The sequence below is a fragment of the Phasianus colchicus genome, chromosome 3 (genome assembly GCF_987193195.1).
Source record: "Phasianus colchicus chromosome 3, bPhaCol1.hap1.1, whole genome shotgun sequence".
NCBI lineage: Eukaryota > Metazoa > Chordata > Aves > Galliformes > Phasianidae > Phasianus > Phasianus colchicus.
In genome coordinates this window covers 30,498,443-30,514,569 of record NC_143438.1, presented here as the reverse complement: position 1 = coordinate 30,514,569, position 16,127 = coordinate 30,498,443, and the positions used below count along the sequence as shown (strand labels likewise).

Below are 16,127 nucleotides of genomic sequence, written 5' to 3'. Positions count from 1 at the left end.
AATCTTCAGGGAGAAGCAGCATCAGGACCCAGCCCTAGCATTTCCCTCTAGCATATTTTGGTGGCATCCCACATTGCTTGCTGGGTGGCACAGAATCACCTCTGAGGGGCTGACAAACAAGCAGTAAGGCAGCTGAATCTTTGCCCTCCCTTCATAGGCAAGGGCACGGATCTGCTAATGAGTCAGATCTTGAACTGCTGCAGTTTCCTCTCGGTTTGTTAAGGTAAACTGTTAAAACCTGCAGTGAAGAATCTCCAAGCTTAGGCAACAGCTCACTTGTAATGGAAAAGTGTTATTGTTGATTTTTTTTCCTGCATGGTCCAACTTCTTCCCTACGTTAGTTCCTGCCTAACAGATCCCCTGTGAACCAGCCCAGCTCACCAAGGCAGCAGAGACACAGAGCATCTTCTAGGAGAGGGGGAGGTCTGCTAAGTACTGCTGAGGGCTGGACAGGCTTGGTGTGAAGCTGGCAAGGTTGTGGGGGCAGGGAGATGTGGAGGAGACAGTAGGAGACTGAGCCTCTCTCCTTTATATCAAGATAAATTACTAGAGTGGTTAACTGTGCCTCCCAAAATTGTAGGTGTGCTTTCCAGGGAGACAAGACAGCTGTTGATGGATATGAATGCTGCTGTGAGGGCAAGGTATATTTTGGAATGCAGTGTCACAATTTTTATGGCTTTCTACAGCTCTAAGCCAAACTAAACAACTGATATCTCAATTCTGTGTTCTTGGAATGCTTAAAAATGTGTTCAAAACACTGCCATGCTACCAAATTAATATCTCTATTAGCCTTTCTAATAAAAAATTAATACACTTATATAGCTGCATGCTGTTTATATAACTGCATTGCCAATGCACTGCTAAAGAAAGAACTGAAATATTATCTAACATAAGCATTACACTTCACAAAAACGTGAAAAAAGGGCTGACAGCTATTCTAATCTGCACTACTTAGTTAAGTTATTCCAAGTTTTCTTCGGTTAACCTGAACCTTTTAATGTGCTAACAGGCCCCTCACATTGCCTTTCAGGAGCACTGCCTCTCAGACAAAATGTCATGCTAAAGTACATGTGTAAAACATTTTATAGATTGTTCTTTCTCTTTCAAAAAAAAAAATAAAAAAATCCATTCTGTTTTATCTCCTTGCAATAGAAGCAATGAACCATATTTATTATTTCTTTTAACCTTCCTGTATGTTTATTATGAATCCTGACACTGAATGCAATCACAGTAAGACTCTCTGCTATCTTCTGGCTAAAGGAAAAACTAAGTTCTCTTGCCAGGATAAAGGGAGATGAGTAAATAATGACACCAGCATACTGATGCCCACAGTACAAGTCAACACACATATGCTTTTACCCTTGTACAAAAAAACACATCTGTTTTTACTCTAAATCTCAAATCTAATCCCATTTGGTAGGGGGACCGGTAGTTCTCAGAGACTGGCATAGACTGGTTTGGAAATTCACATGCTGCTATGATTACAGATCTTCTAAACCCTTCAGTATGTGACAAATGTCAAGCAAAGTCAGTGCTCAGCTTTGACAGTCTTCCTTTTAATCCAAATTGCTACATAAATCAATCCCCTCTTTTTCTTAAAATGAAGCTAAACTTAAAACACACAACACTTTAGACACATTTCCCTATAAAATACGCTAATTGTTTTTAATTACTGTATTTCCTCCTGTGAGACTGCAGGGATTCTGCTTTTTTAACAGATTTGACTTCAGATGTGCAACTGACAGAAACCAGTACCTCAGGAGAATCCTGGCTCTCATTAGTGGACAGCCTGAAAACGAGCTGTTTCTTATAAGAGTACAAAAAACCTCCTAGAAGAGATGCTTCATATTTCAGCTTTTCACGGTCTGCTTTATCACACAGACTATCATCTTTGTGGTCACACGTGTTTAAAAGGGATTAATCTCAGTGATAACCCAATCTGCTTCATTCAGAGATCTGTCATTTCCGGGGATTTTCCATGCTTTGCGGTCTGGTGATGTGCAGTGTGATGTTGCATTAAGATACCTGCCCATGGTACAGCTATCATAACCTGCCCACTGCTGCTCAAACTCTTGTTAGGACCAGGCAATACAGTTTCAGCTGGATGAGTTCATTCTGTAGGAGCCAAGACTCTTGGGTAAGAATCTATCTGAACAAGAGTGCAAGTGGCTCAACCTGTAACAGCTCACCTCAGGAATTCTTATCAGTACCTAGCAATTGGCTGCAATGTATCACGATAGCTACTCTTTATCCAGTTTAAAGCATTCTTTATCCATTTAAATCAATTTAATTAGGTTTGAGTTGACATCCCCTGGGAGCAGATTATGTCTTCACTGGAAGCAAGCAGTAGCTTCAGCTTGGGTCCAGTTCATTGGTTAAATTCATGTTTTTTTCAGTGACTGCCATAACCTTAAGGGCTGAGAGATGTGTAAGCAGGAAAAAAAAACAAAATAAAACAAAAAACTTCACAGCATAATGAAAAGACAGCTTTTTCATAAACTGGCACGTGCATATGTACTTATACCTCCCTACTACTGTGTTGTATCAGGGTCTTGCTGTCTCTGGGCAAAGAGGTTGGAGAAAAGCACAATTTGTTTTTTAAATTTCCAGCTACAAAAGAAAATTACGCTCTTCTCTTACAGAAAGTCTCATCGGGGACAGTATTATGAAAATAAGCTTAGTGTTACACTGGTTAGGCCTGTAAACAAGGTCTGTATTCATAAGCAATTCATTTTTCCTGTCAAATCAGAAAATCATTATTACATTGTGCCATCCTGCAGAAGGTCCTTGTCCCGAAACACACTGAAAGCAGCAGTTTGGTGCAGTGGCTGTAGTCACACTCTGTGATTCCGTAGTTAAATTCATCCTACCCTAACCTCATTTTTCAGGAAATTAGAGCCAGATCAAATGGACTCTTTAAAACAAAGTTATTTTTAAATTGATTTGATGGCTTCCTACTTACAGTGATAGGCTTGGTAAAACAGCAGAACAGGAGAACTGATTAAATTTACTGATGGTTTGGAGTCCAATTCCACACTATTTATATCCCCGGGTAAGCTCTCTGTTGTTAGCTTCTGAATACATAACAGCAGCCATGCTAATATGTACATAGCTAAGTCCTTTTGAGAGTGCAGCTCCTCATCAGGTGATCTTCAGGTGACAATGTAAAATACCATCATTCAGTTACATTTTATATAACAAAATAGAGTTCCAAGCTTATCTAAGAATCGCTCCTTTTATTTTAAGGTTGTGCATTAGAGGAGCTTATTTAAGAGAACATAACACCATTTTGACTTTTGTATTTTCTAACATTGCTGTAGAGCTCTTGCTTTGGAGCACAGAATGAGAAAAAGGGAAGACTGTGAAATATACATATGAGAAACAGTTACGTAAAACGGTTTCCAGTAGCAGTGCTGCAATATTCGCAGAGATAAAATCAATGTATTTAATCATGTAAGTAATTCAGAAGTACACCACTCAAGTCTTGCAGAGGAGGAAGTTCAATCGTTATTTTCTAAATTGTACCAAAACTTGCTACAGAATTGGAGAGAGAGGAAGCAGGAGCATTCTCGGTGTATTTCTGTAGTTTACGAAGCAGCTTACATCCGTTCAAAATGTGAGACAAACTTTGATATCATTCTCCACGTGAGGCATTTACTGTACTTCATCACTCATGTGTGAAGTCGTTTCACAAGCATGTAAGCAAATATGCATTTGCCACATTTAGCACATTTTCTCTCTTTGTCCTCTGACAAAATTATTTCCAAGCCCTCTCTTATCTTAATGCAAATTCTGTCTTTGAAGCTTGTTAGCTGTCAGGTGCAAGCATTCTGCTCACTGGTCACATCTTAACATAGAATAAACTCTTTTAGATGCTTTCTGTTTCTCTAAACATCTGTGAAAATACTGCTGTGAACACTGAGGTAGAGGAATTAGTGTCATTTTTTAGATCAGTATCAAAGATACTCATTCTGCCCCAGGTTTAGTAGTCATTAAAAGGACAAGAGACCTAGAGACAAGTCTGCTCAGAGCTTCTGTTACTTCTGTCAGCAGTGGAGCTGAACCGACACAGAAGCTATTGGAAATCATTAGGCAAAGACATCAAAGTGAATGGTGCTATGTAAGTCAAAAAACAGCACTGGTTTTCACACCTGAGGTTAACATTTTAATATAATTAATAATCCTCAACATTAAAAATAATTTGCTGCAGTAAAGACTGAGGTATTTTTCAGTGGCACAACCACATGGGAGGAATAATTGTGCAAGGCTAATAGAAATGATGTAATCAATCTGCAATCGTGGTTTCCTGTAAACTCATTTTTAATTTTACATTTGGTAAATACAGGCATTGTATCCAAAAAGCATGTGCCTCCTTCCGTAGACGTGACCGACAAGCCCTATGGGCAATGTTCTTCCAAAGCAAACATGACTCAATACCTTTGGGCTGGTAAGTCATACAAACTCCAAAGAACGTTATTTGCTAATGCCTTAAAAGTGCATCTTAGAGAAAGTAGTAACTTATATTCTAGACTATGTGTCAGAGAAACACCATCAAAACTGGGTTTAAAACATCTGTATGCTGTGTGATCCTTCTACATTCTTATATAGTACACACACAGTTACTCAAACTAGCTGATTACTCAAGCAAGATTGTTTTGTTAAAAATACAGCACATTTTGGGTGATTCTTTGAAATCCACAGTTTTATCGTATCAGCACATCTTTCAGCATAAGCACTATGCTGATAGCTACTTGTGACATAAAGCTTACGAAAGAAAAGTAAGCTAATGCAACTTGCAGAAGTCACACTGAAAGAAAACATTTTTCTTTTATTTCACAGTGACAGAATCACAGATGTGAGGAAACTCAAAATTGGCAGCATTAAGTGTATTTTGAGGTAGGCTGTGCAGAAGTTACCAGTTAATGTAACGCTCAAAAGCACACAATGTATTTTAGAGTACTTTTGCAGAGTCCTCAGATCCTAAGCTGACATTGCAGGTAGTTAGAGACCTCTTGGTAGGGATCCTCCTACCTGTAGTGTGCTAATTAACTAGGGATATAATTCAGTATTTTCCCATTTGTTTCACAATGTCAGTTTGTTTAAAATAGAACCCATACCATGCTGAGTAAAGAATGATATATTTGGCACCTGAAAGGCTGAAATGAGGCTGTATGAAACTGTTAAAATATCAGAGGTTACTTAGGAAACTGAACAGTCAGAAGGGTACCAACTACTACATCCAAACTTGTGCTGCGTGTGGTGTGTATTAAGAGTGTGTACTTACCAGGAGCTGAACAAAGGATGTTATTCATGTGGCATTAGAGATAAACTAACTAGTTAATTAATTAAAGGCCCACAGTGACTGGACACTCAGTAGTTAATATATTCAGAAAGCGTATTTAAAATTCATTGTCAGAGTCTCTGACTGGCTGATCCACTTAAAAATTGGATAATTTATAAAACAGAGCATTAAGTGCTTGTTGACAGGCTGTATTCTGAAGAGCTCAGCAGGCTAGAATTACTGTTTCCTTGTGTCACAGGTTTCCTTATCCAGAAAAAGTACATTACTCAGCAATTAACTATGGACTATGTAAAGCTTCTGGAGTGCACAGATTAAATGATGTACCGAAGAAGAATGTGATCAAGTGATCAATGTTTCTAACTCAAAAAATGCAAAGTCCCCATTTTCCATTTCGTTTCTCTTTAAACTGGCTCACTCCAGAGCTAGTCAGCAACATCGGATGTGATAGCAAGAAGATCAACGAGCTGTTTCTTGTCCCATTTCTTAGGTTGGGCACTTTCAGAGCCTCATTTTTTTTCTTCTCCTTATGGGATTGATCTGAGCTGCTGAAGTCAGTGGATGCATATGCTGACTTGAATGAGAAATTACTCCTTTCTCCACTGAAATCTCTTGTGAGAAGAACTGCAAAACCTCTTTATCAAAACTCAATTTGGGTAAGAGATCATGGGTTGTCTCATAATACTGGAAGCTACCTATGGGCTTAAGTTTGATGTGAACTTCAGAAAACAGTTTTAGAGGTTGAAGTGCTGGAGAAGACTGTTAAGTGTAAAGGATTTTATACATGCATACAGCCACAGAGCAGTCTTTTCCATGCTGGAAATCCAGATTCTTATTGCTAATAGACCTTGAAAAAAGTTGTCAAATACAATCATGCCAGGCAGTAATTCTTCATGGTTGCAGAGCAGTTTGTTAGCTACATTAATCACTGTGATTCCTACAGCCTCTCCTGGGGATAAGAGCGCCAGAAAAGGAAAATAAACTACGTAAATGCCACAGGGAGAAAACAAGAGTTACAAGAGCATCGTTCAGAACATGGAAAGGTTTCTGTCTGTGCCTTGGAAAGTACACAATGGCTTTCAATTGTCTGGAGAGAAGATCTGCAGGAAAATGCATACAGGTTTCCCTCATCTAACAGCTCGTGTGAAAACAAGCAATGTAACAGGCTGTGCATACTTTGCAGCTACGCTACTACTAAGGCCCGTGAAATATGACTGAGAAGAATCACATATGGGATGAAATATAAAAAAGGCACTTCTTTTCTCCAGCCCTTTTTTTTGATGTTGGCTGACAAAATCCTTCTAGAGAAATAATCCAGACATGCTGCTTGAGAGCTGGGACAGATGTCAGGGCGAAATTCTTTACACAGAGGGCGGTGAGGTGCTGCCACAGCTGCCCACTGTGGTGCCCCCATCGCTGGAGCGCTGAAGGCCAGACTGGATGGGGCCCTGGGCAGCTGAGCTGCTGGGGGCAATCAGGCGACAGCAAGGGTTGAACTGGATGCGCTTTACGCTGACGGCGAAGCGATTTTAAACGCTGCTTCTCCTAAGCCGAGGCAAAGCTTCGCCTCTGAGTTACACAGCCAGCAACTCAGCCGGGTTTCGTCCTCTGACAAAATTCTTTGCACGTCCCTCTCTTATCTTAACGCAAATTCTGTCTTTGAAGCTTGTTAGCTGTCAGGTGCACGAATTCTGCTCACTGGTCACATCTCAACATTGAATGAACTCTTTTAGATGCTTCCTGTTTCTCTAAACATCTGCGAAAATACTGCTGTGAACACTGAGGTAGAGCAATTAGTGGCATTTTTTAGATCAGTATCGAAGTTACTCATTCTGCCCCAGGTTCAGCAGTAGTAATTAAAAGGACAAGAGACAGACGAGGTCTGTCGTTGGCTACAAGCGAACAGTCCCAGCACGGAGGCGCGCGGCGCAGCGCGCGGACAGACCCCGCGTGCAGCAGGGCACGCCCCCACGGCTCTGCGCATGCGCGGTGAGTGGGGGCGCCTGGAAACGCCGCGGCACATGCGCGCCGCCCGCCCGCGAGCGTTACCTGCGAGCCGCTCGATGCCGCCGCTTTCTTTTTCTTGGCCGGACCGCTGCCGGTGCCCGGGCTTGCCGGGCGCTTCTTGCTACGGGAAGGAGCGCCGGCGGGAGATGAGGTCGCCGCGGGAATCAGGCTCGCCATTTTCTCCCCCGGGCCGAGCACGGGGCAAGAACTGGAGCGCGCGATCCCCTCCCCCTCGGTCGGCAGCGCCGCGCAGTCGCGGTGGGGCTGCTGGTGCCGGGCATGCGCAGTCGAGGCGCACCCTCACCTCAGGCCGGCGCTGTGAGGGGGACGGTTAGCGGGGGAGGGGCGGGAGGTCCCGGCTCCGTCGGCCGGTACCGTGGGGTGTGCGTGCCCCTGTGGTTCGGCGGCTGTGGGGGAGGCTCGCAGCCTCCTCGCCCGGGCCCTGCTGAGAGCACCTCCAGCCCCGGCGCTGCCTGCGGGCGGGGCTGTCTGTGAGCCTCCGTATGCCGGCAAGGTTGCAGGCAGTGGTTTGGGACGTGCAGTACGATAAAAGCAGTGCAAGGCCCGGGTGAATGGAGCTGTGGTGTTCTCAGACATGGTTTAACAGAAGGCTGTTGGAGTTAGGGTAGCGTGGTCAGGTTGTGGTTGGACTTGATCTTGAAGGTCTTTTCCAACCTGAGCAATTCTGTGTAGGATACTGAGGAGCTGTGTGCGTAAGGTACAGTGCTGTCTGCATAAGCACTCTGTGTCTTAAGGCTTCCCCAAACGAGGCAAGGTTATGTAAAGCACCTTCAGACCAGGAAGAGGGTTACTGAGTCTTGAAAGTACATGTTTTTTTTTTTCTAGTTGCATTAGTTGCCCTGACTTCTTCCCTTCAATTCTAAAATGATGAGCTCCAAGAAACCTTCTGATAAGCACTCTGTGTTATTGTCCACTGTATAATCTTTAAATGCAAGTTGCAGATAACTGTGGTGGTTGTTACGTTTTCCTCTTTATAACCACAGATAGTGAATGTCTCTGAGTAATTCATACCGCTAAAAATGCGGCTGCTCCCAAGCAGGCAGATGTGCAGCACAACACCCTGTTGTGATGTGGAGAGTGACTCAGTCCAGCGCTTCTTCCTCTCCTTTGGAATCTGGAGTGACTTTGCACTGGAGCAGTGTATCATGACAGATGTGTGGAGCTTACCAGTGCTCTGGGAGCCCTCTTATTTCCTATACCATTTCATACCCTGTCTCAGAGAACTGGTTGGTGGCAGTGGGTTGCAAACAGCTCTCTAGCTGCTTGACAGCTGATAAAGTGATTTTTAGCTTCTTTATGCGTGCACCTGCATTCAAGGTAGTGTTCAACTTACAACCTTTATTTACTTACTTAGCTATCTATACAACACCTGACCTTTAGGTTTGTAGTGGCAGCTGTGTGAGATCCTGACCCAGTGCATGCCCCCTGCAGAGCCAGAGGTCCAAGATGTTGACATTCAAGCATAAAAATTAGGTCACATTTATAGACGGTGCTGTAATGAGCATTGAGCTTGGTCACAGTAGGGGTGCCAGGCCACGCTGTGTAAAACAAAAGCTACAGAGGTGGCCTGAGAGAGTTGAGGACAAAAGCCTGGGCTTTCAGGCTGCTCTCCAGGCACCTGTGTATACAACAGGAAAGTAGGACAAGATTTGCTTTCCAGGAGCATAATCAAGGCTGTGTACAACCTCCAAGACTGATCTTATTCCCAGATGTAGTTTCTGTCTTTCTGTCTGAGGCTGTCAGCAGCATTGCAGAACAGACTGATAGACATCATTACATTTGTCTTTACTGTTAATGATTATTCTAGGCTGATGTGTGCTACATGGCTTGCATTTCTTCTTTCTTCAAATAACAGACCTTATCAAGTGATGGTGATCTGAGTTTGAAATTAGTAGGGGCACTGGGAATTGCAGGGGAATTGTATCCCCTGACAAATCCAAATCTGCTCAGCTGTGTGCTTAGTGTTGGTCTTGTCCTAGCCTTTGTTTTTGATTCCCAGGGCTGGATCCCTTCTTTTTCCCATGCATGTACTGTGTACTCAGCCCCAAGGCACGTTCTTTTTAAAAGAAAGCATCATAGGAATGCTTTTACTGAGAGGAGCATCTTTAATGCTGCTGTAGAGTAGTTGTTGCATGTGAATCATGCAGAGAATTAATGTGCTGCATCAGTGGAAGTTTTTAAGTAGTATGCAGTCAAGCACTTTTATCTGTGCCCATTTTTATCAATCAATTTACTAACAACAAAATTAGAAGGCCCATGGGAATTGCAGCAGTACTGAGTGCAGTGCAATTTTACAAGGTACCAAAGGCTGTAAAATCCCAGCAGGCCCATAGCTCATTGGAAGATAATAATGGCAGTGTCATTATTGAGAATGTCCCCAGGGGATGAGTGGTGGAACAAGGATGCCAGCAGGGCTCTGACATGGTGAGGCTCCCTTCTGCCCAGGCCTTGAGTTCCTGCCCGCACACAGCCCTCTGGAAAATGAAGAGTTGCTGTTCTGTGATGACATGCAACGTGTAACTGGTGTTCCTGCCTCACACTTCAGTGGGTAGTTGCTTTGTCCTGCATGTGAGGGCTCGCCTGCAGAAGTGCATATTGTGGTTGCTGGTTTAGCTGAGTGTGACGTGGCTCTTCTGCTGCTTAATTTGAGCCTGGCTCAAGGTGAGCACCATCTCCTGCACTCATACTGCAAGGTCTGTTTTATTGTTGTTGTTTGCTGTCTTGCTAATAAGAAAATCAAATCTATCTCAGAAATAACCCTGCATGTGAGCAGTTCCACCTGCCTATTTGTAATAACTTAAGTGAAGTGGAAAGTTTTCTTGTACTTTTCTCAATTATAAGTAAGAACAAAAGACTTTAGAGCCCTAGGAATTAGGGAAGACACCCTCAGGCTTTGGGAATCAGGTTTTTTTCTTTGGAAGTTTTTATCCTGTATATTCCTCCGCCATCCCCTTTCCCCACACACTTCTCTGCCCTTTGACTTGATGAAAATTGACTGCAGACAGCTTTCTCATCATGGCAAGGGGATAACCTCTGGTATTGTTGTGGCACATGAAGGGTGGTGATGCCTCAGGATTGGACAAATTAAAAATTTCTTCTTAATGGGAAGAAGAAAGCATTGAGAGCAAAAGCTTTAAGAAAAACTGCAGGATGATCTTTAGTGTGAGCTGGGGCAGCCCAGAAGTAGAGCGGAGAGCATGGATGTTGTGGTGTAACTGCACTGGAATAGGCTCCCCAGGGAGGTGCTTGAGTCACCATCCCTGGATGTGTTTAAAAACTATTTGGATGTGGTGCTCAGGGACATGATTTAATGGAGGGTTGTTAGAGTTACGGTAGTATGGTCAGGTTGTGGTTGGACTCGATCTTTAAGGTCTTTTCCAACCTGAGAATGTTATGATTCTGTGTAATGTCCTCAGATGGCCATGTTCAGGTTGCACAGGAGCAAATGCCTTTGAAGCCTTTGAATTAAACACGTTGGTTCTCTTCTGCTTAACCAAAAGAAGATGGCCACTTTCTGCAACTGCTGATTTATTCTATTCCAAGCTTTAAAATTAGGTGTCTTTCAGTAATTAATTTATATCCCACTTGATTGTTTGGCTTGTGATGTTCCTACTAGTCTTACTTCTGTACTGCTAGAAAAACGAATGGTTTAAAAGGAAATCATCTGCAGCTTCACTGGTTGAGCCTTCTACATTACATTCTATTATTTTGTAACCTGCCTTTCAATTTGTAAAATTACTAGGTATCCAAAATGGTGATAGAGTGTACATAATGCCTCTGTACACTATTGAATTAAAATGAAGGTTTTAAAAATTCTTATATAACCTCCTTCTGCATGTGATTTTGTATCAACAGAATAGGGATAACTTTTCGCTAGATGAGAGGTATTATTTAAAGTTGAATTCACCGTACAAGTTGTGGCAGCTGAGAAATATCAGGTGATTATAGTTTTGTTTTTTTTTTCTTATCATCAATGTCTCCTGGCAACAGCATCACAAAACTTTTCTGTTAATTTATCCATCTTCAGTGGCATGGCATAGATGCAATTTGTGATATAACTTGTAACTTTCATTTAAATTTTTAAAGATATCTATTTTTTTCCTTTAACGGCATATATGTGTACTGGGTGCTTATTTGCATTTTCATAGAGGCTCTGGAAAAAGAAAGGATTGAAGTTCTTAGCTTTATTGCTCTATCAGGTAAAAAGCGATGGATTCCTGCAGGGTGGCTTGTGAGGTCTTGTGGCATTTTATATGTTATTCTTTAAAAGTACTTGGAGGCTTTGATGACTTTTCAGAGCTTGCAGTGTGAACTCTTGCGATTTGCATTTGTTCCCTGCAATTTGCAGCTGCAGGGACTGCACTAGCTTTGTTTAAATATAATGCCAAATGCCTTTAAAATAGGCATTTGAACCTTGGATTAAGGACTCTGCTTTTGTAATATTAAAGGCCTTTTTCAGCACACATCAAATATCTAACATTCAGTGTAATCTTCCTGTTAGAAGCTTTTAGAAAGCCATTTCTATATTTGTAGTAACACAAAAAGAGAAACAGGTTCTTTAGAAATGCCTTTTGTGCCATTTTTCCAGGTACCCCATCCTTTCCAAGATTACTTTTAAATCAGATAGATTTGACGCATCAGAAATGAGCAGTAAGAGAAGACATTCAAAATGTCTTTCTGCATAGATTTTACTTGTACTTTATTTGAATTTTTTTTTTTGCTACTAACTTAGTAAAGTTATTCTGGCAGCACCTTTGCCATTTACCAGTGAATTTGCATGAAGTGTAGAATTCTTACCAAGAATTTTACGTGTGCCAGCTCTGGCAAGCTTAACTGAAATACTGTGTAGGCAAGGTACTTCTAACCCAAGAGATTATGTTAAATGGAGATTTCACAATGGTAGAGTAGAAGTCAACAATGGAAAAAAAAAAATGATGATGTAGTGTTTGGTTTGAAATACAGTTCTATTTGTCTAGACTGTGCAGTAAGGAAGCCTGCCACTGTGTAGTTACTGGAACCCTGTATCCTGTACGTGCCAGGTAATTATTTATTATGTGATATTTAGCAAGTCTTCAGTCTGCCTCAGAGAATTTATGAATTGATTCATCAGGTTGGATTAAATCTCATCTTTCTGAAAGTAAAAATTGGTTAGGAACTTTCTTATTTAGTTTGCATTCAGAAAACATAGTGAGCGTTGTCTGTAGTTAACGCACGTGAACAAGTTCCTGATTTCTGAAATACTCGGCTGAGAAAGATTTGCATTATCTTTAAATTGGGGGCTTAAAAATGCTGCAGGTTTATAAACTAAAAAAATGTGGATTAATTAAGTAATCTGATTTGTGAACATAAGATCTTGATGGGGTGGCAAATAGTTTGCAAGCAAGCTGGAGGCTGAGTAGGGTCATAGAACTAATTTATTAATATTCCTAAATAAAGGATAAATTTACAGCAATATGAGTGTCCTCTGGTATTTGTTAACAGAACAGGAGTTGAAGTTGCTGCATAAGCTACTCACAGGAATTAGCTCACACATCTCTGCTTTGTTAGAGCAAGCCTTCTCGTGTTCCCCTACTTCTACTTATTGAGTAGTGTTGCATTTGCTTGTATACCGACGTGGTTGCTAGCATTTATATTTAAGTAAATTAATATTTCTGACAGTATCTCTAAATGTTAGTGAGGAATCTGTGAATGTTTTTTGCTTGTTCACTTACTATTATTTCTGCAATACAAAAAAAAAAAAAAAACCCACAAAAAACCAACAACTGAAAGCTGTTATACGCTTGATAACATCTTGTTTTGGAGCTTATTTGCTAGACTCGCTTTCAGCTTTTTTTTTTTTTTTTCCAAATGCAAACTAAGAATTCAGGTGCTAGATAAGCTACTCTCTGATGTGTGCAGAACTGGTGAAATTGGTCTCAACCAAGGTCTGAGAGTGTCTGCTGAGTGCTGCTGTGCAAACCAGATGATAGGATAGAAAAATAACAAACAAACAAAAAATCTCCAAATCTTTTAATTTGCAGATGATACCACGCCTAGAGAAGCTAGAGCATAGGATTAGAATTTATAGAAAATTTAGTTTGGTTGATTTTGAGAAACATAAATTCATACTTTATTTTTGCAGTCAGTGGCTTAAGAATCTAATCTGTTGATCCTGGGAAATCTGTAGGGTCTGTGTGGGAGGTTAGCAAGAGAAGCATGCTTTCACTGCTTGGCATCAGCATGACTTTTGTGATATGCCTTTTGGGGAAAAAAAATTAAAATGTTCTACAAGACAAAAAAAAAAAACCACCAGCATTGGAACAATATTAATCATGGGCTGGGGGTTAAAATGAGTAGATAAGAGTTGCAGTAGAAGGCATCAGAAAGCCTGAGTGAACTTAGCCTGAGTTGAATATGAATCACCAGTACTGCAGTGCCTGGAGACATGCACGTGGCACCGACAGGAAGCCTGCAAGGCACATGCTGTAATCCTTTCACTTGTCAAAGCTTTGGTTAGGCTCAATCTGAATGTTGTGTCTAGCTTTGGGCGTTACACAACTGGACTCTCTCCAAACCTTTCATATCTTTCTTGAAGGAAGAAGAGCTGAGGTCTGGGAAGTTTGATCTGTGAGCAGTGATTGAGAATTTTGGATGTGTGTGTGGCATAAGGAGGAGATGGACACTGAAGATTTCTAAAGAAAAACAAGGAGTGAACTGTTCTCTATGCCCATTGTAGATGATCTGAATTTACTAAGCTGTAGGCTATTCTTTATAAACTAGCTGCACTCTATGTGTAATTTTTATAGTAATGACCCCACTAGAAGAATCTGTTCTGATACTTTCTGTGATTAGTAGTTAAGTTGATAGGGGAATGCTGTTACTTATTTATTCATTTTCCTTCAATAAGTGATTGACTGCACTTGAGAAAGCTTGGATTTTTCTTCTAGGTTTTGGTAGGTAAAATCAAATAAAATATTTCTGTTGAAGGGAACCTTCAAAGATCATCTAGTTCACTGCCTGACCAGGACTAACCAAAAGCGAAAGTATATTAATGTGGGTGTTGTTCAAATGTCTCTTGAGCGTGGGGACACCAGCTAGATCTCCAGGATGCCTGCTCCGGTGTTTGACCACCCTCATGGTAAATAAACTTTTCCTGATGCCCAGCCTGACTCTGCCCTGGCAGCTTTGTGCCATTCCTGTCCTGCCATCAGTGATCAGGTCACAGCCCAGCACCTCATCCTGCTTCCATTCAGAGAGCTACAGAGAATAACGAGGCATCTCAGCCTCCTCTCCAGACTGGGCAGCCTGAGTGACCTCAGCCTCTCCTCATAGGACTTGCTTTCCATCCCTGTTACCAATGTTATTGTCCTCTTCTGTATGCTTTAAAGGACATCAGTAACCCTTTCAAATTGTGGAACTCGGAACTGCATGCAGTAATCCAGGTAGGCTATGCAATTCTAAATACAGTGGAAAAATCACCTATTTGACCAGCTGGCTATGCTGTGTTTAATGCATCCTGAAACGTGGTTTGTTCTCTTCCCTGGCAGGGAAGCTCCCTGCTAGCTCATGTTCAGCCTGCTGTCACCAGCACCCACCCTTTTCTTTTTGAGTTGTTTTGGCTGTTTTCCTTTGTTGAACTTCGTGCCAGTGCTAATTGCCTAGTGCTCCAATCTATCCAGATCACTCTGCAAGGCCTCTCATCTCTCCAGAGAGTCATCAGCACCTCTCAGTTTAATATCAAAAGCAAACTTGTCAAGGATGCAGTCCAAGCCTGCACCAACACGCTGATAAAAATGTATAGCAGAACTGGACCTAAAAATGAACCCTGGGGAACACGGCTTGTGACTTGGCCAGCAGCCAGCTGTAGCCCCATTCACTACAGCCCTTTGAGCTCTGCTGTTGAGCTATTTCATCACCCAGCATAGTGGCAACTATTTGTCTAATAGTTGGATAATTAGCCCACATGAACTGAGACATATTCCTAGATAAGGTTAGATCTGAGGATGTAAAAAGCACTGCAAGGAGGAGAAGGTCCAAGGAGAACTCTCTCTCCATGTCTGCATAATGAAGAAATAAGGGGATTGACTTTGCAGCATTCAGGTTGTGTTACAAAAAGGTGGTGGGTTTTTTTTTTTGTTTTTTTTTTTTTAAGAGAAGGCCAATTTTGCAGTAAATAGCTTGCTTTTGAACATTTTGAAAAAAAGATGAGACATCTGCCACAGAAGATCAAGTACAAGCAATTCTGCCAAGAGACAGGAGAGCTGATTAGATGACCTCTCAAGAATTTTTCTGGTTCTGGTTTCTGTGATTCTGTTGATTCCATTGCTAGTCTTTAAAGGATGTGCTTTCCCACAAAGAAGAAAGAATGTAAAGCTGGCCATATGGGGTCAGGCTGTTTAACCCAATGCTTCATCCTCAGCGGGAGCTGAAAGCAGATGCAAGGGAAGGTAGTGAATAGGGCAACTACACAGGATGGTGCTTCTTGGTATTCTCCCAATCCACATCCACTGTGAGTCCAGCACTTGGTGATCCAAGGATGATTTCTTATTTCTTCTGCATTCAGTAGCTATTGGTAGGCTCAGTGCATTTGTCTCTGGTAATCCTTGAACAAGCCACAGCACCCTCCAACCAGAACTTCTTTCAGCTGAATCATGCATGTGAAGACACATCTCATTAGCCTTGTTTGCAGCCTGACTCCCTTCTAGCTCTTATCTGATGCTTTTTGGTTCTTGTGTTTTGGAGAGACATTGAAGAGCCACCCTTTCCATTCAATCTTAAATATTTCTTTTTCCAGGCTCAAGAACTCTAGCTTATTTAAATA

The 16,127-nt window shown here is 41.7% G+C and overlaps 1 protein-coding gene across 1 annotated transcript in view; it reads right to left on the bottom strand.

Moving 5' to 3' along the window:
- The window catches only part of INO80C (INO80 complex subunit C), a 35,057-nt gene extending 27,504 nt beyond the window's left edge, over positions 1–7,553 (bottom strand). Inside the window, exon 1 of the mRNA XM_031589151.2 lies at positions 7,349–7,553. Coding sequence (XP_031445011.1) covers positions 7,349–7,483 — 135 coding nt within the window. The 5' untranslated portion in view covers positions 7,484–7,553. The remainder of the gene's footprint in view (positions 1–7,348) is intronic.
- Positions 7,554–16,127: the final 8,574 nt, after the last annotated feature.